Source organism: Hylaeus volcanicus, chromosome 6 (genome assembly GCF_026283585.1).
Source record: "Hylaeus volcanicus isolate JK05 chromosome 6, UHH_iyHylVolc1.0_haploid, whole genome shotgun sequence".
Lineage (NCBI taxonomy): Eukaryota > Metazoa > Arthropoda > Insecta > Hymenoptera > Colletidae > Hylaeus > Hylaeus volcanicus.
In genome coordinates, this window is record NC_071981.1 from 24,682,092 (window position 1) to 24,704,915 (window position 22,824).

General features: G+C 37.8%; 4 protein-coding genes across 6 annotated transcripts; 2 read left to right on the forward strand and 2 right to left on the reverse strand.

The window, feature by feature from the left end:
* Positions 1-262: 262 nt before the first annotated feature.
* LOC128878786 (coiled-coil-helix-coiled-coil-helix domain-containing protein 10, mitochondrial) lies at positions 263-1,590 on the forward strand. Its single transcript, XM_054127302.1, has 3 exons — positions 263-443; positions 835-1,223; positions 1,308-1,590. Exons 1-3 carry the CDS (start codon positions 403-405, stop codon positions 1,316-1,318), a joined length of 441 nt encoding a protein of 146 aa, XP_053983277.1. The 5' UTR covers positions 263-402; the 3' UTR covers positions 1,319-1,590.
* Positions 1,386-7,494, reverse strand: LOC128878782 (mitochondrial Rho GTPase). 3 transcript variants are annotated; one of them, XM_054127294.1, is made up of 14 exons: positions 6,962-7,494; positions 6,337-6,542; positions 6,205-6,255; positions 6,027-6,128; positions 5,913-5,954; positions 5,670-5,835; positions 5,486-5,606; positions 5,218-5,410; positions 4,878-5,144; positions 4,275-4,487; positions 3,972-4,168; positions 3,651-3,689; positions 3,363-3,434; positions 1,386-2,985 (listed from the first exon to the last, which is right to left on the reverse strand). In XM_054127294.1, the coding sequence occupies exons 1-14, from the start codon at positions 7,158-7,160 to the stop codon at positions 2,859-2,861; spliced, it is 1,995 nt and encodes a 664-aa protein (XP_053983269.1). In that variant the 5' UTR covers positions 7,161-7,494; the 3' UTR covers positions 1,386-2,858. The 3 variants fall into 3 exon arrangements, with proteins under 3 accessions (XP_053983269.1, XP_053983270.1, XP_053983271.1); XM_054127295.1 differs by lacking the exon at positions 3,363-3,434; XM_054127296.1 differs by lacking the exons at positions 3,363-3,434; positions 3,651-3,689.
* Positions 7,495-11,939: 4,445 nt separating this feature from the next.
* Positions 11,940-16,728, forward strand: LOC128878995 (hexamerin-like). Its single transcript, XM_054127750.1, has 8 exons — positions 11,940-12,020; positions 12,374-12,714; positions 13,060-13,341; positions 13,427-13,905; positions 13,985-14,541; positions 14,619-14,755; positions 14,827-15,121; positions 15,197-16,728. The coding sequence occupies exons 1-8, from the start codon at positions 11,945-11,947 to the stop codon at positions 16,207-16,209; spliced, it is 3,180 nt and encodes a 1,059-aa protein (XP_053983725.1). The 5' UTR covers positions 11,940-11,944; the 3' UTR covers positions 16,210-16,728.
* Positions 16,729-16,868: 140 nt separating this feature from the next.
* LOC128879000 (troponin C) lies at positions 16,869-19,176 on the reverse strand. The gene is made up of 3 exons (XM_054127758.1): positions 19,029-19,176; positions 17,444-17,864; positions 16,869-17,011 (listed from the first exon to the last, which is right to left on the reverse strand). The coding sequence occupies exons 1-3, from the start codon at positions 19,029-19,031 to the stop codon at positions 16,983-16,985; spliced, it is 453 nt and encodes a 150-aa protein (XP_053983733.1). The 5' UTR covers positions 19,032-19,176; the 3' UTR covers positions 16,869-16,982.
* Positions 19,177-22,824: the final 3,648 nt, after the last annotated feature.

Here is a 22,824-nt window from a genome sequence, read left to right on the forward strand (position 1 = left end):
TATTGCGCAGTATGAAGTTGACTTACAAACAATAATGTGGTCAATTTGACTCATAATTTTAATTAAATCACACGAAATGCTATAAAAACGTTATTTTATAAAGCGTACCAGCGTCTAGTTTTTTGTTACCCGTAATTTATGCCCTAATCTTTCCGAATTTCTATCGATTTCGAAACGATCCGAAGTGCGTCGCGTTTGCGCGATGGTTGATTTCCTGCTTTATTTCTAGAAATTTCACGTGATTCGATCTGAGTCGGCGTAAAGCGTTTCAATTGCGTAACGTGTTCAAGAGATCAAAGAGATTCGGCAGCGTACGAAGAGATTTCACAGTGTTCGAAGACATTTTCGAGAGTTTAGACGTGCGAATTAACAAACCAAATCTAAAGTACAAAGGTATCAAACATGCCACGACGGGGACGTGCATCTGCTCCTCCACCAAGGACGTGAGTACTCCATGGTTTCTATCGAATTTATACACGTAATTTTTATGTAATTTTCGTCAAATTACCCTGTGACGTCGGTGTTAATTGAATTACATATTAAAGGCAATTATTAATATATGAAATTTCTGTATTTTCGTATGTTCCATGTTTCGACATGTTTTGAAAATGCAATCGCCATGCTCGAACGAAAGTGGAACGTTCAAACAATTGGAGAACAAGGCGTGTCTAACATTTTTCATTTTCCTTTTTTTTTTAAATTAGTGTCAAGGTTTGGAACACCGGAAGAAACTCGGTATTCTTGCAGAATAAGAATTTGTTTAGACATTAACACGATACATTTTCTCTAGTTTGAATTGCTTAAGATAAAAGTGCAATATTTACTTTGTTTTAGTGTTAGGCGGGCAGCACCACCTCCAGCTCCAGCTGCGGTAGCACATCCACCAGCCCATGCTGCTTCAGCAACACCCATGGTTGCTCAGCCTCAGCAGCCATCCCTTATGGGACAAATGGCTGCCACTGCTGGAGGTGTAGCCATTGGTTCAGCTGTTGGTCATACAATTGGACATGCTATGACTGGCCTTTTCAGTGGTGGCTCCGATGAAGCTGCTGCTGTACCTGCTGCAGCACCTGTGGCAGCGCAGAGCTCTCCAGCTTCTGCACCTGCCACTGGCGCATGTGCATGGGAAGTTAGACAATTCTTGGACTGTGCCCAGAATCAGTCTGACCTTACATTGTGTGATGGGTTCAATGAAGCCCTTCGTCAATGCAAAGCTTCTCACAGTAAGAGACTTCTTTCAAAAGTATTCTTATAATATGTTTTGTGTACCTGCAGAGTGATACATAACATTTATCTTTGTATTTCAGATATGATTTGAAGCAGTATTTTTGAAGAAGTGGACAGTAGGAGTTACTAGAAAAACTTTAGAAAATTGATACTATATGAAATTTTAATCTGATAGGCGACATACAAAAAAAAAAAAAAAAAACACATGATCCTATTGTATTAAAAGAGAAATATCCACTTTTATCATTTATTACTATATCTATTACATGCAAATATTACTATGATGATATATGTATCTAATTGGAAGCAGCATAGGAATAAAATTATGTTTAGACAATTTATTTACAAATTGATTTAACTGTACCCTTGTGTAATTTATTTATGATTCAACCCTCTCTCCACGTGTCCTTTTGAAGCATGGTATTATTGTAACCCTGAGATTGTAATTATGTAACCATGCAAAAAATCTGAATGATTTTTTTTCTTCTAGTGATAGAGCGTTTAATCTCTTATCCTAATCATCCTAATCTCATTCATAGTATTAACAATTCATTTTATTCTTTATCTATATAGAGAACAATTTTTGAATATTTCAGCAGTTTACTTCCAAATGATTGAAAAGACAAATTAAGTAGTTCAAAGCTAAAGAAATAACAGCATAATATGATTTTCTATATAAATTTAAACGAGATGTTGCTTGAGAAAAGTGAACTTTTGAATACATGTGATGCAAGCGAGCGAATTAATGATATTCATTGCTTAATATTTTATTAACTATTGAGTATATGAGATAATGATGAAATATTTGTGGGTTCTGTATCTATCTAAGAAGCTATATTGACATTGGTGGACTACATATCATGTGGATCTCTTGTTAATGATTCATTGATTTCCACCGAATGTCACTGAGTTGGTTCTAATAATGGACCTTGTATGTACAAGAACAACTTCACATTGCACTCAAATTGAAATATACATACATAATTGTGAAAGATTTAAGCAGATTCTAAACAACTGCAAATATAGGTATACCGTGTTCATATGACCAATATAATGTAATGACTAATAGCTTCTATTAATATCGACATTCTTTCAGATATTAGTTCTAAATTGAAATAGGAAACTGCTACATATCGATAAGAATATCCAAATTAATAAACATAAACACTTATTATATTAAAAAAAAGTCGGGTACAATTACATTTTGCAATGGCTGTTGCGATTTCATCTGTAATTATAGATGATTTAAAAACCAATCAAAAATTCTATGACCTTTTGATATCAAATAATGTTAGAAGAAATTCGATCTAATCTTGAACCTATCATTAATAACCCAATATATCTCAACAAATGAAGGTTTGGACATTTGTAAAGCTTTCTTCTACAAGTGACTAAAATTTTGAAATACGCGTAAGTGAAATTTAGCCAATACTTTAAAATATTTTATAAGTACTTTAAAATATGTATAGGGTACACAAGTATATTAATTTTTCTCTTGTTGTGAAGTGATCAAGGACACAAGAAATTAATGATTTAAGAACAGAGTTTATTAACTTAACGCGTTTTTCAAAGACGGTTTTATACTCGGTCAAACGAGGCAGTTAAATGTGCAAGAAAAGGAATATGGTAGACTATCTTTTCTCTGTGTTTAAGACGCGCATCACCACGAAGCCTGCGACAGTAGCGACTGCAATACCAAGACCAGCCTTCCACCAAACGATAGAATCTCCTTGCATCAGTCCAAATTGATTTATATGTCTGTAATGTCAATAAATATTGTTCGTAGCAAATGGAAAAATTCTATCGACTTATTGGTATGATAAAATCCGTGCGTATATGCATATTTTTTTACACTATAATTAAATAATAGTATCATATGTTATTCTATGATCGTGGATTTATAGATTAGACAACTTCGGATTTGATCAAACTCGAATACACACAGAATTTAAAAAAATTTATATAGTTTCAAAACATAGTATATACATATATATATATATATAAAAAAAAAACAAGAATCCAAGGATCCATCGCCATTTCATGCTCATGCAAAAAATAATATTGATATCAGTTTATATTGTAAGTCGTGAGCACGCCGTGAAATAAATAGAAATCTATAATATCCAAACAAAAACCTTGTAAATGAACTCCACCATTGAGTAGGTGAGGGTTTGACAAGCAACATGTGGACCATACGCCTCAAAGGACTGAAAAGATTCAAGACTTTGTTACGATAGTCTTATTCATGCGACATCTCTTAATCTGAGCAAATCGCCTAACACATTTTACGAATGTATATTCCGTTCCATAGACGTGCAATGCAGCACGAATAAAAAAAAAGAAAAGAAAACAACAACAACCAATGTGATTCACGATTTGCTCAAGCTTACAATGTTTACGGTGTGGCAAAAATTCAGACCAACCTGTCTCTGTAAAATAATACCCATGCTCCTTGAAAGCGGCTAAACATGAAATCTTCTTGTTAGTGTCTAGTAGTCATACCAGTTTGAAAAAATTATACTATTTTACTTAAAAACTACAAAGAGTATCAAATAAAAACGTTTGATAGCAGTAAACAAGTGCAACGCAACTCCGGCGATGTCTATTAAAGTATTTAGAATATTTTTGTCTGTAACGATCCCAAGTGGATACGACTGTTTCTTGACATGACAATTTTTGGAGCACTTTCATACCTTTACAAATTATACCTACTAATAATAAATGTTTCAAAAAATCGAACTTACGGGAAGGCTGCCATTGTTGCCAGTTTAACGAAGATTTCACGTCTTACGGTACGGGAGATGCTGTATGGTTGCGGAGGCATCAGTTTGTACTTATTGCAAAAACTTGCTGGTTGTAGCAAGTAATCTTGCTTCACTTCAGAAAGATCGCTTTTATTCGCTACTATGAGAACCGGAATCTTACTATCTGCAAAATATTTCTGAAAAAAGAGCCGATTCAGTTGTAGAAACAAATACTCGATATATGATTACTTAATTACAGTTTGCCTCATTATACTTATGGAAGAGTATGCAAAAATTACTTACAATATAAATTCGTGCAATATATTCAAATGACTTAGGATTACTAGCATCATAAACGAGAGCTGCTGCGTCACACTGAATTTGTGCTGGAGTTAAAGCATCTTGAACATTAAGTATATTTATGTCCCGCAGAATTATTGTCTTCTCTTGACCATATACATGCACTGTGTTTACAGTTACATGTGAATTTGATGGGACTACTTCATCAGTTAATTTCTACGGTCATACTGAATGTTATTTAAATATTATTCAATATATATATCATAATTAAAGCCCTCAATTTCATGTGTACTCGTTCTTTAACCATTGCTGAGTAAAATTAATAAAATTTTGCCCATCTTTGATTTGCGTCGTAACACTTTCTAATTATGCAAATGGCTTAAATTCTATATAATATAACGGTGGCAGACAAATAACAATTTCTTAACACGGGAAAAAATAACAGTGTGTGTTGAAATGAGATCAATTCTTAAATACAAATGAAATAAGACGCACTAATAAAAAAAAAAAAAACGCCTTTCATATACACGTGACAAGTGTATTTTAATACGCATAAAAGATAGGCTCTAATTATAATATACGCATGTACATGTTCGCCGTGTGTACCTCGAGTTTGGGATCAATAAACGTTCTGCATAGTGTTGTTTTCCCACTACATTTTGGACCAATTACATGACAGCTATAAACATTTCTGCTTGATTGCTTCTTCGCCAAGTCCAATTTCTTTTCACGAGTAATCAGAACTGCGTTCGTTTGACACTCATTATTATACATGTTGTAACCAAGATATGCCATATATTCTAATGCTTTGCGTACATTAGTAAGAGTTAACAGTGCCCATTGACACATGTAACCCTGAAACGTCATCCACCCCTACAGAGACAGTAATATTAGAATTATAGACGTAACAATATAAAAATGATTTAATAAATGCAATAAGATGTACCTTTTCATTAGTTGGTACAGTATATTTATATTCATCGCTCCAAGGTGGAGACAAGCACCGTGAAAATAGCGATTCCATTTCTGGGGGTGAAAGAGCACCATCCCGATCACGATCATGTTGCATAAATAACAGTGTTAAAAATTCTTGGCCCTTATGGGATAATTCAGTCGAGCAGCCAGCAGGAACCTTCAGTCTACCCAGCACAATGAAAATAAGTGTAATATAATTCGAGTAAATCTGTTAAATATTTCCGTAATTTCATACTAACGGAGGATTTATATATTCCTTAGACATTTGTAATTCATTGTCATAACCAAATTTTCTCAACACAGTCCAAGTAGTTTCATTCCTTCCTCGTTGTATGAACAAACACTGGAGATACATAAAACCTACAAATAACAAAGGTGTCTTTTTATATTGATTTTTTTTATAAATTATAAGGTGTAAAATACCTTTCATTGTAACACATCCATTGCAAACGCCGTCTTGAATATTTTTTGACAAAACAGCTTTTACATCCTCCAAAACCTGTGGCTGCAATGGAGTGTTAAAGCACCACTGTTGAAATGCATTTAGTTCCATGTCATTTAGCAAACCGTCGTTGTCCAAGTCACATATCTAAAACAATGTACAATGAAATTATGTTATACATGGTCAACATATACAATATTCAAATTCTAAGCATAAGGACTTACTTTAAAAATTCTTTGTAATGCAATTTTACATTCATCTGTAAGCTAAACATTGCGTTTCATTAATATAGTATTTTTAGATTTCAATAAGGACATGTATTTTGCAATGAAGTTTACCTCTTGAATATCATAATTGTACAATGGCGTAGTAGGGTGCAAAACAGCTTTTTGTGCATAATAAAATGTTTCTGATACATTTTGTAATGTTTTGGCAGAGCACTAAAATGAACGTAGTATTAGTCAAAATCCTTCTTTAATGATAATCTGTTTGGTATACAATCATAACTCTCTTTACCTCGATACAACTCTCAATTTCAGTGAATTCTTTCATTATAGGATATACAGCCTAAGAATAAAGAATACAGTTAGAATCTATTATGTAATGAAAGTTAACAGAATATTTGTGAACTTTATTTTTTCATTATACCTCAATAGTAGAGTAATCGACAAGATCAATCTTGTTTCCCACGAGAACAATTGGGCAACGATTATTAGAAGAACAACGCCTGATCAGAGGTAACCAATAAGTGGCTGCTCTGTCTAACGTATCCTCATCAACTACAGAATAAACAACACAAATTACATGTGCTTTTTGAATTTCATCAGTCAGTTGATCCTCAGTTTGTTCGGCAGCTGGAAATTAGAAATTGCAAGTCATGTCCATAAAAAGTTACACAGAGTGTATACTGTAATTTGTAAAAATAAATAAATAAATGCTTTATTACACAATTATAACATAAATATGAAAACTTTGCAAGTGTAACATAAATATAAAACTTTGACCATGTCTGCTTTCATAGAATGTGTATTGTTCAGGCATACAAAGTGAAACAAGTTTGCCGATCATAACTGCGCATGAATGACTTATTCATATGCTGTAACGTGCTAAGCAAAAATTCATTTTATAGTTTTAGTGCAACTTTCTATCAAAGCATTCGTTCAAGCATCCATTTATGTAACTTTGTTTTCATATTTTTGGTTATAGGATGTACAGATGTTGGTTGTAAAGTAATTCTTGGCACACCTCGTGTATAAACATGAATCTTACATACCTGAGTAATCAACAATGTGCGTGGGCACTTGCTCGGGGGTAACGTCCGCCGGTATAGTGATTTCCTCGGCTTTGCAGGGCACATCTTCTGCGTATTCTTCGCTGACCAACGATAGAATTAAGGATGTCTTGCCTACTCCGCGATCACCGATCAACAAAATCCTGACACTGCGCCTAGGCGCGACTGGACGTTGCACCATGCTGACTCAAACGGAGTACTTATCGCGTTGTAATTAGCGGCGTTAACCGCCTAATTCTTTAAAGACATCTTTGTGGTGCTTTTCGACGAAAACTTCCGTGTTCTCCCCTAACCTATAAACTCGCACCTTACCACCACATCGGCTACTCGTACGTCACTTCTCCAGACTTTTTTTCAATCTCTTACGTCGACATCTTATCGATGATCGCGATCTGCTAGATCGGGTGTAGCAGCTATGACACTTTCATCCGTGTACGCCGAATAAAAGCGTTGAATCACACGCTGCGTTTGATCTTGCGCTTCGAGGGTGGGCTTTTCAAGGTTACGTTCTGTACTCCAAATGACAGTGTATACCAGTGGCGCGCAACCTTTTACCTTAAAAGGACCAAACGAGAGAAAATAATGTTTCCCTTGTCAGACGAATTTTTCATCAAAATGGGAGCGAAATAGATTTATTCGACACGCAAGATATCAGAGGATAAAGGACGAATACAGTTTATATTTACAGAGTAAATGATCAAAATGCATTCAGAAAAGGTGGAATATAAATGATTTGGTTGTGCGACGAAGTTGATAACTTCTTAAATCTCGCCAATGAAAGGGCTTAGCTCGTGTTGTCTAAACTTACATTGACGTAGAATTTTTTTAAAACACATATAACGTAGTAGAGGTTATTCAATTTAGGTGTAATTAGTATATAATGTAAAATTGCTAACAATGTAGATATTTTGAACATTGTTGGAAGTTTGTCGTAAAGAAAGTTAGGAGAGTTGATTTTATGTGTGTAATTTCTATACAATCATTATTACATATTTTAAGTTATAACAATATAAGTTATAACGTTATTTCAATTTATCGAATTTTCATATTAAATATAATAACGATACGAAAATGATGTAGGGTACAAATGTCCAAAATTTATTTAATCTAAATCCATAATTTATTATATCCAAAATTAATTTATTTTGTATTGTTAAAAAAATGTTAGGGCGGAGGGGGGAGGGGAAGGGGGTAAAATCAGACGAAGTAGCGCGATGTTATCTACAGGGTGTTTCATTTGAAGCGGGATGATTCAATATCTCACGAGGGAATGAAGCTATCAAAGAAATGTTTTTACAAAGGTTAGTTGATTCAAATAGATAAATTATATGGCGTAAATAATTTTGTTACGAGTAAAGCAGTAGGGTAGATTTGAAAAACATATTGATTTTTTTAAAGGGAACTCAGGTATCCTAGCGAATGGAAGCCACATTGAACATGACATGTAGACATACCGATGATACCGGTAACTACAGTACGACGAGCAGGTGTAGTAATCTTATGTTCTTGACCTTGAATGGGTCACAAGGTCATAACCTTAAATGAAACATAACGTTGTATTCGTTTTGACACGCACTTTCATACATGATATAAACAAAATATATACCATTTCATTTAAAAAACTGAAGGTCACCTTCGTTTCTCAGAAAACAGTACAAATACGAAAGATTTATATACCAGATTACATTGCCTATAAAAAACAGTATCACATTTTCCTCTTTCATTTTTTTGTCATACGTACCATTTACGAGAATAACGCTGGCTAGTAACAGCCTGAATATATAATAGATTATTGCTTCGTTAGTTCGCAACATTATCAGAAATTTTACCGATAAAACTTTTCCAAAAGATAAATATAAGAATATGTATATATATGTATATAAAAGTTTGATCGTCAAAATTCTGATATATTGCGAACTAATGAAGCAAATTATTGCATCAACAAAGTAAATAACATGTAGCAGCGATTGACGGTGAAAGAAGCAAAAATCGAAAAATAAAAAAAAAAACCAACATTTATGATTGATTGAACCGTCGTTATCTGAAACGAAAGAATATTCTCGTTTTCATACCTTATCGCGTTTGCATGCGGTTTGTTTGTCTCGTTTACATGTGCAATTATTCGTAGTGCGAGATAATTTGTAACCACGCAACCGATAACATAAGAAAAACTATTTATGTATTTTCTATCTTAGAATTGCATCGAAATCGATTACTTAACTATTGTACTATCTCAAGAATTTTAGGAGACTATAAGTACGTTATTCGAAATTATTTCTCAGCAATCAAAAGAAAATAAAGTATGACGAAATGAATACAAAATTAAATGAAATAATGTAAAATTAAAAAAAATTAATAGATCAACGATAAGAAAATAAGAAAAATAAGATAAAGAAATAGGAAGAAACCAATTTAAAAAAAAAAATGTAAACTTACACTTAAGTAATGTGTGTTGTATTCTTTCTTGGTCAACGTATAACGAAGAATCGAATCACTGCTTTTTTCACATTTATTTATAGGGAGATAAATGTATAAATATTTTGCTTTCAGACCAATCCAAATATATCGATTAACTCAACAAAACTACGTTTCGATTTATATTATTTTTAATAATAAATCAGTATCAGCGTCAATATAAAGTACACAGTTTATTAAAAATGAAAAATGCAATACTTCTATCAGACTGTTGATGATAAAATGATTTAAATTAATTGAAAATCAGAATCACAAAATTGTAATACAAAATTATTAGAGACGATTTCATCATAATATTCCACGACATTGTAGCAACAAGTTTGCTGATAAATTAAAATTAATTAAAAAGAAAAAGAAAAGCGAAACAAAATTACACGAAATTGCCAGAAACGATTGCGTCACAATAATTTTTAACACATCATGTGAAGAGCGTTATCACACTTGAAAGAATTAAAAAAAGAAACCTGAAAAGTTATCAAAGTGAAAGTGAACACAGTAAAAGAAGTAATTAATATAAATTAATTGTCATTGATGAAAATAAAGCGAAACTAAAATAAAAAAACAGACTTGATGATAAAATAACTAAAGATGAAATAAACCTAAATAAGGAGTTCGAAATTTAGAAAAAAAAAATAGAAGAAAATGAAAATGTATACCTGCACGAGTACAAAATTGACCGACATTCTCGAGCGAAAGTTTTCAAAGACGAGCGCGCGTTACGTTATTTTTGCTAATGATCGAAACGAAAGAAATTTTTGTTTGCGACGCGAAGAATTGTTTGTTGCAAAGATGAGCTATTCGTTCGCTATCTTCTGGCTTGTTTGTTTCGTTTGAAAAATTGCACGTTGATATAATTCCTCCTGGTACTTTCGTTGTACCCCCCAGGAATATAAAAATACAGTCAGGCCAGTTAAGAGGTAAACAAAATGATAACCTTTGCGCATATATGCAGCCACCTGAAAGTTCAAGACCTATTATCGTTGCTGTATCTTTCGGCGCGCGAAGATATTGATGACCCTCGGCATTTTGTTTTCACGTAAAAATGTAATAACGACCCAGCTTAATTGAGAAATAATATTCAATAACAAAACCACCGATTTTTAATAGTAACGACACGCTAAACGATTTTCCTCTATTATTTGCGTAACCCCAAGAACCTTATCTATCCTACGAATGGTACCCAAATTATCTACTTTAGAGCAACTCTCAACCGTCACAAAATATATTCTTTATTCTCTTAAATATGTAGATAAGTAATTATGACCCTCATAAAATGTAATTATTGAAATACATACATTATTGAAATCGGAACCGCTTATCACAAAATTATTTTGACGACTTCCAAAGATTAACCGGGAAACGTCTTGCGTCTGTATTCAAGTTTTAAGGTAGTTATCATCGCTTAGCAGTATTTCTATATTGAACTTTTTTTTGATATAGAAAAGAACCAATACATAGAATTCGAATGGGACATCCCATGGGAAACTACGAAACAATTAATATGGAGAAGGTTAAATAAAATATTCTGTATTGGAATGTTGCTGTATTAATAATTGTTTTTCAAAATATGACGTATTACGATATTATGAATATTTGATATTATGTATTGCAAATTGTTTTCTGGTTAAATAAATACCACGTACTTATATGTACGTATATCTATAGTTAGGATATCATACATTCAAATATTATGAATTATATATATTATATATTAAAAATTGTTCTCCAATTGAATAAATATTACTTATTCGTGTATGTATATAGTTAGAATATTACATATGTGCCGTGACGATGTGTTCTCTAACGATCTATATTAGAATGCAGTAATATTAAAATTATTTTAATCTATTTGAGTAGATTTTTTATTGCAAAATTCATTAAAATAAATTGGCCGAGTTTTGCCAAATATACCAGTAATTTATACATGCGAATTGTTCGCTCTTGGCGACAGTCTTGCTTAAAAATCGAAGACAGGTTTGATTGCGAACACGCGTATCATGCATACATATATAAATTCGAATAAAATTAATGCTGAAATTGTCGACCCAAACGCACTCCCTGCAACCTGATTTTTTTTCTATACTTTCTAAACAACGGTACAATTAATTCGTAACGGAAATCGTTATTCAACGAACATCTTCAATTTTGGGCAATGATTGTCGTAAAAAAATTAGAACATACGAGCAAAAACATTGATTTTCCGCGATAATTTTAGGGGAAACCAGCAAATTTATATTTTCATCGTAAAAAATTAAACGAAGCCTTACGTGCAGCCATCACGATGCCTGATCTATTCCCCGATGATACGTATAATTGGTTAACCTTCGATCGTCGAACACATTTGAAACAGCAAGGGATATCGCGGTTAGACTGCGAAATCTTGAGGGAGGTAGGTCGACAGGTCGCCGATAACTGCCTGCCTCGATAGGATTCGGGTATAAAAGCCTGGACGAACAGACAGTCGGCATCACATTGTATCATTCGATCACAATGAGGTTCCTAGTTGTCCTGTTGTCCCTCGCGGCCTTTGCGGCCTCCAGCAGCGTAAACAGCAACAGACACGCTGGTAAGTCCATTTTTCTAACTTCTATACTGGAACTTCCGAACATCTCGAAATAATACCACGGAACCAATTGCCATTTCTTGTTTCTCGTATGCTAACGAGCCTGGTATTCCAACTTTTATTTGGAATTTTCTCAACATTTGCAAACAATACTTTCGAAGCAATTGCCATTCGATACGTACGAGGTCACAAATTGCCTCTCTTTGCCCTTGGAATCCAAGGAATGACTGTGCTACGTAAACGAAAAAGAAACGTCGCATTCGAACAAACTCTTTCGCTAGCTGTTCCATTCGCGGTCCAACGAGCTTAAAACTCCACAGTTTAGGTGTTCAAAGACGATCTTTCGTTCGCTTCAGCTGACCAAAATCTGTTGGTGAAACAACAAGAAGTCATCCAGCTTCTGCAGAAGATCACACAGGACATCCCGAATCCGCAACTCCAGGCCCTCGGCGAGAACTATGACATCGAAAGCAACGCCCAGCAGTACGACAACCCGATGGTTGTTAAGTACTATGCTGGTGCCGTGAAGGCTGGCTTGGTTCAGCCTCAGGGCACAGCATTCAGCAACTCCAACAGTCAGCTGCGCAAAGAAGTCGCTCTTCTTTGCAGAATCCTGACTGGAGCCAAGGATTACCCGACCTTCCTGAAGACAGCTGCATGGGCTCGCGTTCATGTCAACGAGGCACAATTCGTGAAGGTATGAGAGCAGAACTTTGTACATCGTGTCGCACGGGATCGATTCCTTCCGTCAAAAGGAACCAAAGAGTCCTTTACCATTTCGCAATCGGAAGTCTGGTTACCAAGATATACGGCAGTTGAAGTTTCCTGGTGCTACTAGAAATTTTAACTGCTAGTATCTCAAGAACAAAGCCTCGGTTTGGAAAACGGAAAAGGACTTTTCAATTCTTACCGTTTCGAGGAATCGACCTAGAGATTTCAAACCGCATGCTACTGCATACCACGTTTCCTATATAAACCTGTAGTCGTACAACTTCGCTCAGAATCGTCCTCTATAAAATTCTTCTTTTTACTCGATTTACAGGCCTTCATCGCCGCTGTCCTGATGCGCGACGACACCCAAGGTATTATTCTTCCACCATCCTACGAGATCTGGCCTCAGCTTCACTTGGACGCCAGAATCATCCAGGAAGCCCAGGTCGCTAGCGCCCAAGGAATCCAGAATGGCATCCAGAACATCGTGATCCCCGTCAACTACTCTGCACTGATGTCTCCCGAAGAACAACAGCTTTCTTACTTCACCCAAGACGTAGGCCTCGCTTCCTGGTACGGTTATCTTAACCTCGCTGGATACATCTCTGAAGAAGTAAGCAACTCCGCGACAATTAAACATCTGCTCATCTGTGATACTCCGCATTTTCGCGATGTAATTAATACTCCTTTCGAAACAGGGTCAACAAGGATCTCAGCAGCAACAACAGCAGCCCCTGACATCGCAACAATATCAACAACAGATCGTCGGCCAATACCTGAACCAAGCCGGACAGAACCAGCAAGGCAGCATCGGTCACGGAGGCCAATACTTGCACCTCCACCAACAACTCTTGGCTCTCTACGAACTCAACCGTCTCTCCAACGGACTCAGCCCGATCGACGAGATCGACTTCACCAACGTGCAGACTCCCTACCAACCACACCTTCGTAACCTGAACGGTCTCGAATTCCCAGGCCGCCCAGAGAACCTTCAGCTCGATGAAGAGGATGAGGAACTCGTCGAGGTCGTCCAGACCCTGGAACAAAGACTGATGGAAGCCATCGACTCCGGCCATGTCATCACACCTCAAGGCGTTTTCCTGTCCCTCTACCAACCACAAGGTGTCAACATTCTTGGTGACCTGATCGAAGGAAGCGGCAAGAGCGTCAACCCCAGGTCGGCTTTCGGTTAAAGAAATCCAATTCGCCAACCTGTCGATCGAGACTAACAAGATTTATTTTTTGTCTGAATACAGGTATTACGGAAGCCTCCAAGCAGTGGCTCGCAAACTCCTCGGCAACGCCCCTGACGCACAAAACATCTGGGACTACACTCCATCGGTCCTCGAACTCGGCCAGACCGCCGTCCACGATCCTGCTTTCTACCAACTCGCCCAGAAAATCGTCAACTTGTGGCGCAAATACCAGAAATCCCTGCCAGCCTACCAAGTCAACGACCTCATCCTTCCCGGTGTTACCATCCAGAACGTTGAGATCAGCCAGCTCGTCACACTCTTCACCGACTTCGTTATCGACCTCGACGCCGTCACCGCCCAGCCAAGCCAATCCCAGCAACAACAACAGCAGCAACAACAGCAGCAACAACAGCAACTTCAACAACAAGTACAGGCTCATCTGAAGAGATTGGACCACAAACCGTACACCTACCAGATCGCCGTTCAGAGCGAACAGAGCGTTCCCAACGCAGTCGTCCGTGTCTTCCTTGGACCTAAACACGATTACCAGGGCAAACCCATCAGCATCTCCCAGAACAGGCACCTCTTCGTCCAACTCGACCAATTCATCCACAACCGTGAGCATCGCGACTCGCCTTCCAATCGTCTACATTCGAACAATTTGCCTAAAACGTCCTGTTTCCTCTGTTCACAGTCCAACAGGGCCAGAATCTCATCAACAGGAACTCCCAACAGGCCCCAGGTCAAAGCTTCGACTGGCCATCCGTTCAAACCATCCAACAAGGTGTCAACAGCGCCATCAGCTCCCAGGAACCGTTCTACATCACCGAGGTAAATGCATACCCTGGTTCAAGTTTCCCTAGAGACGAGATCAGCCATGTAACTAAGTTATTTATTTGCAGCCACACCAAATCTTCAGCTTGCCCGCTAGATTGGCCCTTCCCAAAGGTCAGCCACAAGGTTTCCCTCTGCAGCTGCTCGTCGTGATCACAGGACCTGGCCCACTCAACGTTCCCCACGGACCAGTCATCCCACAAGAGACTCTGACCTACCAGCCACAGCAATACCAGATCGTCAACGCTGAACAATACGAACAGCTGAAACAACAACAGAACCAACTTGGTCAATTATCCGGCATCCAGCAAAACGTTGAGGTTCTCCCTGAAAACTGGGAATGGTCTCAACAGCAAATCGAAGGTATGTGTGTCCAAGATCGACGCAAACGTTCGTCGTTAAGAATCACCGAACGTAAACGTAATTTCGTTATTGCAGGCGTGAGGAACCACTATGCCAACGTTTACACCAAATACCACGGACAATACCCGCACACGCAGATCCAGAACCCAGTCGGTCAAGGACAAGACATGACTTACACCATCCAGGGAATCGGCTCTCAGCTCCAGCAACAACTGAACTTGCAGGCACAGATCCAGGCGCAGATGCAACAGGGCCAGATCCCAAGGATCCAAACCGTTGGCGGACAACAGGGAGGACAAGCCGGTAGCCCACTCCAACAGATCTACGGACAGAAATGGACGTCGGCACAGTCACTGAAATGGCAACAACAAGTCTCCCAAGGACAACAAGGCATCCAGGGCTTGCAAGGACTTCAGGGCGTCCAACAGGGCGTGCAAGGTCTGCAAGGTATCCAAGGAGTACAAGGCGTTCAAGGAGTCCAAGGATTGCAACAAGGAGTATTAGGAGGAATCCAGGGAGGACAAGGAGGACAAGGTGGACAAGGCGTCCAAGGTGTCCAAGGTGTACAGCATGGAGTACAAGGTCTCCAAGGTGTACAGCAAGGAGTACAAGGACTGTCTGGCAGCCAACAAGGCGTACAAGGTCTTCAAGGTAGTGGTAGCGGCGTACAAGGAATCTACGGTGCTCAGGGCGTAGGACAGAACATGGGAGGCCTCCAAGGCCAACAGAACGTCGAAATCCCATACGGCATGCAAGGTGCCCACTCCGTTTGGCAAGGAATCCAAGGCTCCAACATCCAGAACCAGATGAACCGGATGAGCCAGATCTCCGACGGACAACAACACGCTGGTGGCTTCCAGGGCATCTACGCTCAACCCCAGACCGTCCAGGACCAGGCTGTCAACGACTACTACCAGAACAAGCCCATCAGCGAGATCATCGGTGGCGCCATCTCTCTCGACGGCAAACCTCTGGGATTCCCGCTCGACAGACCGCTGACACCTGGCGCCCTCGGCGTTGCCAACATCTACGTCAAGGATGTACTCATCTACCACGAGGGACAACCCACCAACGACATCACCCAGTAAACATCCCTACGTTGTCGGCGCGCGCGACTTTGTCGGTAGACGCGCGCCACACTCGTAAAACAGACTTAGCGCGCAGAAAATGTTGTATAGTTAATGCACCCAGAAAAACAAAAAACATTTTATCGATGTATCATTTATAATGAATAAATTGCTTTAAAGAGCAACTGTTTATTATAAAATCCGTCTCTTATGTTTCTTTACCTCGTATCGGCGTTTCGGGGATTACACGGTGGGCTGTTGATATTAGGAATTTTCTAAAAATTAATACTCGATATCTAAGAATATTAATAAATAGTACAATGAAATACAATTTTACAGATATCAATAATGAACACAGTAAAACGAAATAAACTTTTATGAATACATTCATTACTATAGTAATAACGAACAACGTAAAAGAAAATAAACTTTTACGAATTATTAACAGCGGACAAAGCTACGTAAAATAAATTTTTACGGTTATTAATAGCGAACGAAGTAAAGTAAAAATTTGATTTTCAGCAACACCAATACTTTACTTTACACGAGTGCATTCCTCTATGTTTTTCATCCTTGTATACATCACGTATGCTTAGAAATCATAGTATAACAAACGCTGACAATTTATATTCCCTAAACGTGTGCTCAAGTAATGGGGGAATCATCGGACGATCGAAAGGTAGAAGGTTTAAACAATCATTTTATTAAACAAATTTCGAACCAGGCGACGCTGCTTCAAATATTAAAACAATGTTTCACGATCGAGTCCTCTGTCAGTTGCCTCGAACCCGTCATCACTCTCCAGTCATCATCTCCATAAATTCTAAAAGGAAAAGTACAGAAAACTTTACGTGCATTTCTGTGTTAGAGAAACGTTCCAAAGTATAGCTTTGCAAAAATCTAAAAACTCACTAGAGAGCTATATCGGTTATTATACTTTCATAAAAGAAGGGATTGTTTTCATTTAAAAATGACGTAAGTGGAATCGTCATTGGCTCTTACATTGTAACTTAAATTTTAAACAACTAACTCGAAACAACTGCCTTAAGAAAACGTAAATAAAAAAAAAAATCGAAAATTTCAGGATTTCTAACTGGGCAGACCCCCTTAACATCTTCATTAAAAAAAAAAAAAAAAAAACACATACACACAATCAAGAAACACTTGAATTTTATTAAATAACTACTATTTATGTGACCAATACTTTCAAAACGTAGCATGATAAGCTGAAAATAAAATTGCGGAGGATACGCACCGTCGAAGTCGACCGTGCCCGAGCCATCGGTATCGATTTCAGCTATTATGCCATCGAGATCCGCGCTGGTCAATTTGTCATCGAGAGCAGCGAGGATCTCCTTCAAGGTGGCCGTAGTGATGTAACCGTTTCCCTCGCGGTCGTACAAGCGGAAGGCTTCCTTCAGCTCCTCTTGCATGGCTTCCGCGTCCTCCTCTTCCAGGAATCGGCCAGCGATTCTGCAGAACCCGTCAAAGTTCACTTTGCCCGTCCGTTCGGGATCGTTCTCCTCGATAATGGAGTTCAATTCCGCGTCATCGAACAGCTGACCCATCGTGTTCAGTATCGTCGAGATCTTCAACGTGTCGATGAGTCCGCTCTTCGTCGTGTCGAACATCTGAAACGCTTTCCGCATCACGGCCGTCTTTTGTTCGTCTTCCTCCTGCGAATCATCCAGTTCAAAGCTGTATCACTCGGAATAACGTGCTCCAGGTCTCTCAATCTTGACAAAATTAACAGTAGCACTAGAGATATCATTGTGTTCGAACGAGGGTTAATGTTCATCAGGTCCCGATAGCAATTTGTCTAGGATATTTAGAATCAGTATCTGGCCGTTAAAAGTTCGGAAAGCTGGGATAAGTCCTTAACGTGTAGGCAATATCAAATTCTTAAGAAATAAATAAATAAACGTTTATACGCTATATATTTAACTTGAACAATGCTCGGTCTGCTATTTTGATTGTATGATCAATATTTATTATCAATTGCGTCAATGTATAAAAATGTATAGATGGTTCTTGATAATCAATAAATACTTGTTCCTAATTTGAAGAAAATTTGTAGAACACTTGCAAGATATTCTCGTGTAATATTACATAATAATTAAATATAATTAAAAATATCTCTTATTTCAAGACGTCAAAGCGCACCAAAACTCCTCAGACAACTGTTCACTAATTTTGCAACATTTTCTCTTGCATTTAACATTCAAAGTAAGTCTTCGTATACTTTTACAACATCAAGAAGCCAATAAGAGCCAAGAACGTTAAGAAGTCTTTTTGTTATAAATATTAGTAAAGAACAAAGTAAAATGAAATAAATTTGTACGAATATCGATAATGAACAAATTAAAATAAAAATTTGATATCACTTTACATATCTTACTGACAGAATAGATTGACCACCACTACATCGATACATAAAAATTTGTCGACGCTCGTCGTTAGTCGACGAGCCCGTGTACCAAATATGAAAACGATCGATCGATCGGTTCTTCTGTAATAAATTTCCAAAGGTACCCCTTATACCGAGTCATTGACTCGCAACAACTCGCATGACTCACACCGTACAACGCGCGGCGTATTAATCACGACTTTCCGCGCGGCCTGTTCGCGAACCCGTCAATCGATCACTTCAATCGATCAATATCACTTTGGATAGCTCTTGGACGCATCAATCGAACACTATCGTCGCGTCGATTGGGATCACCTCGACTAACTTCTACGGGTGGAATATCGAAAATTTCCCGCGAAATGGAATCGTGTCTCCAATAACGCGAACTTAAGATCGGGAATCGATTAGTATCGAGTGTCTCCGCAACTCTTACCATGGCGACGGTTTTTTCTCTCACGACGGACGACAGACACCTGAAGTGCCGCGGCTTTTCCGTCGCGGTATAAAGACATCCTCCGCGTCTGGTAAACCAGCTAGAAAACCGGTGGGCGCAAAAATAGAGCGGTTAGACGAAAAATGAAATATGTTATAAGTGGGTCCCTCCGTAAAGTCGGAAGGCCGTCGGTAAATCATACGAGAATCGCGTCGAGACTCTTTGATGACCGCTCGTTGATTTCGATTAACGTACAATAGCGTCATCGAGTGTTTTTGATACCGTGAAACGAGGTTACTTTTGCAAATTATTGATAAAGTTATCGATCGTAACCTTACTTTCTTCGCATGTCGAAGATAAATCCACTTAACATGGTATGAGAGAATAAAGAAATCAGATTACCTAACCTAAGTTTACTTATTATATATTAGTAATATGTTATTATATAGAACGCCTGAAAGAAAACGCTAAATTGCTTGTTACATTTAGAAAGTAAATTCGTTGGACTTTTTTGTTTACCAAGTCGTCGGTGAAGCGAGTTCGTTCGTTTACGTTAATTGAAGGTAAACAGAAGTGGAGATGATTCATTACGCTTTATCAAAGGAAAAATTCGTCGTAATATCAAGGGATTATTATAATGTGTAATCCTTTAAGACTGACAGTGTCAAATTATTTATTAATCGGTATTATTAATTTTTCTTTCTGCATCGGTAAAAATAATAATTTGCATAAACATCCGCAGTGACTATTAATGTTTTACGAATGTACTACGGATTTTATGCACTTATGGTATAAGCCAATGTGACAAATACATGCTAGACATAACCAAAAGATATGTGCATTTATGCAAAACGATATATGAAATTATTATATTAATTAATAGTTTATAGTATAATAGTTTACACCATAAGTGCATATAAACCGCATTTTATTATACACTCATTAACAGTAAACATTATTGAGAATCACAGATCTTTAATCGCATCATTATTAATCTATAATCGCGATAACTGATGTTTCATTAATAATTAATCACGCTTAGCGATCGTTCACCGTGCAATTATAGTAACGAATATAAATATATTTCGTCTGCAACAGCGATCCATAAAAATCGTTGTGCTCGTACCAAGCCGCGCGCGATCCATCCATAATAATAAATCCATCCATCGTTCGCGCAAATGGTTATAAATCCGTTGCACGATAACAACGCGAATCTGCGCGCAATATTCGGACACATCGCCGTTCTTAGATCATCCGCCCACGCGTTGCAAGCCATTACAACACGTTCTACCTGGCTTGCGGGATCGGTAAAAATATAACGAGTCCTCGGACTCTTTGAGAACGATTCATCAACAAATCACGCGTTTTCCAGACAGGAGAAAATAGGTCGGAGGCCGTTTTCCAACACTGAGTTTTACAACCAAGCTGTTCAGACATGATCAATCAACGACACGAGCCAATCACTTATTACGTGATAGTTTAACATCATGAACAATGAAAGAATGCCCGTAGCAATGCCGTGTACATGTAAATCATATTTTCAATGTGACGATAAGTGAGAGACTGACCGATGGACAGGTGTTATTTGTCTTAACCTCTCCTTCGAGTCCTTACACATTGTTTATTCTTTTGTCTTGCAGAGTATGCCCGAAAGAAATTGTTCTTGAAATTTATTTATGATTCGAGTATTGCTTAACTCTGGACTCTATGATACAGTATACTGTCCAAGGAATAAATTGTTTCGACAAAAGAGGTTAAACATTATAATCGGTATTCTTGTCAAGGTCGTGCTGTTCGAGCCCCTAAGGTTATGGACGAGATACAAGTAGTTTCTGAAGCATTTATTCGGAACGTTACACCTCCCTACACGAATTCTTCCACTCAAGATCATTTGAAAGTCATTCTATTATACTAGAGTTCCCAGGAAAATATTGCTCATTTTGAAATGTTCATACATCATCAGTCGATACCTGGAACAACGTAGTTTCAACTATAGTCATGTATGTATAGTTATTTACTATCTAACTCTAGGGTAATAACCTTAACAATGAAAATTTGTTAAAATTAATATTAATACATGTATCTTATCTCGACAGATTTAAAGATAAACGTGGGAGGAATAAAAAAACAATATTAGTGAAATGACGAATATTTTCTGGAATAAGGTAGGAGGTAAGAAGTAAGGGTTTTTATAAAAAGACAACTTTCAAAGGAATATGATCTTAAAACAAATAACCTGCCAATCGTAACGAGTAACGTGTTCAACTAAAATTTGCTACACCGTCGGGAGGGATAGAAATGTTTTCGATGATGATGTTTGTTTGTTATATGTTCCGTATGCGCGAAAATATTCGCGCAGAGACACATCGCGCTCGTAAAGTTCCTAACCTCAAAGGATGAGCCGGCAAGCCTCGAATAACCGGTGTCTATAAATAATGTTGAACGATCAATCATCCGCGACGGTTTTTGTTTTTGGCTTCATAGAGATCGCGAAAGCGTTTGTATTTGTCCCGTTTTCATTCAGACGATCTTTATTCCTAGACGACGGGGACGCATGTGATAACTGGCCAACGGATACGTTGTACGTAAATTTGTCTTGTTAAAAATATTTTCGGTGCCAGCTCATCATCGTCATCGTCGCTGTCGTTGTCATAGGGTTATGTTCGCTAAGCGCCCTCCACCTCACGCCAATCCTCACAGATGAGAGTGACAACGGCGTTTCAGGCGTGCAAAAGCAATTACGTCCTGGTGCCAAGTTCTGAAAATCACCACTCCCTTGGCAAGAGTTCGTGTCGGAAGCCGACTCGTTAGAGAGGCATGCGGATACCGCCCCCATCGAATAGCCTCGAAATTTTTGCCTTAGAAAATATGATTTCGTTCTATTTCTATTCATTCTTTTATCGATGCTTCCGTCAATCGTCTGTTTAATTTTTACGAGGTCCATGCAAAGTTTGAGAAACGCTGGATCGTCACGTCCCCTATATGTGGGTGACCATTTTTCATTGTATTAAAACAAAATTTTAGTCTTGTAGGAATCTTCACGATTATTAGTTTGATATGTACACTCTCCATAAGTTCCGAATATTTCGTGTAAGTGAGCATCGTTGCGTTGTATGCCGAGTAATAGCAAGGTTTACATAACAAAGACCTCTGGTATGTGGCATGATTCTGCTGTGATCTACAAACGGTCAACGTGGGAGGTAATGCATCGTTAACAGCAGAGAACTCGTTTTAATTTGAAAACTATCAAACTAGCCGTGACTTTAGCCAACGTGAACGCGACACTTCGAACCGTTCCACTCAACCGTTGTTGCGACGAACACCACGATTTAGTTCAAATATTAATTGTCGAAAAACGTTTTGTTGATCCAAGACAACGTATCGATGGGATTCTTTCCTCTGGTTTCGTAGTTCATCACTTCATTGGCCTGCTGCCATACTTCCTAATATAGTGCGCGCGCGACGTTCTTCCATGATGCTTTCTTTTTTAATTATTATGAAATGAAATCCAGTTCATATTGTCATATACTGTTTAATTAAAAAAGAAAAAGATAAAAAAAGGACGACACAGTTCTTCGATACTGTTTTTAATTTACGTAAGAAAATAAACGATAATTATATATTACGTACATAAGACTGTAGTCTAATCCATTCTTTATAATAATATTAATCCTTAATGCCTAATTATCCATATAAAGGAAACTATTTAATATCTCTTTGATTCTACAAACTGCATCTGAAAAACCAACTCTAGAAAATTTGAAGTTCTTGACGAAGTCTCTCTACGATCGTTGGC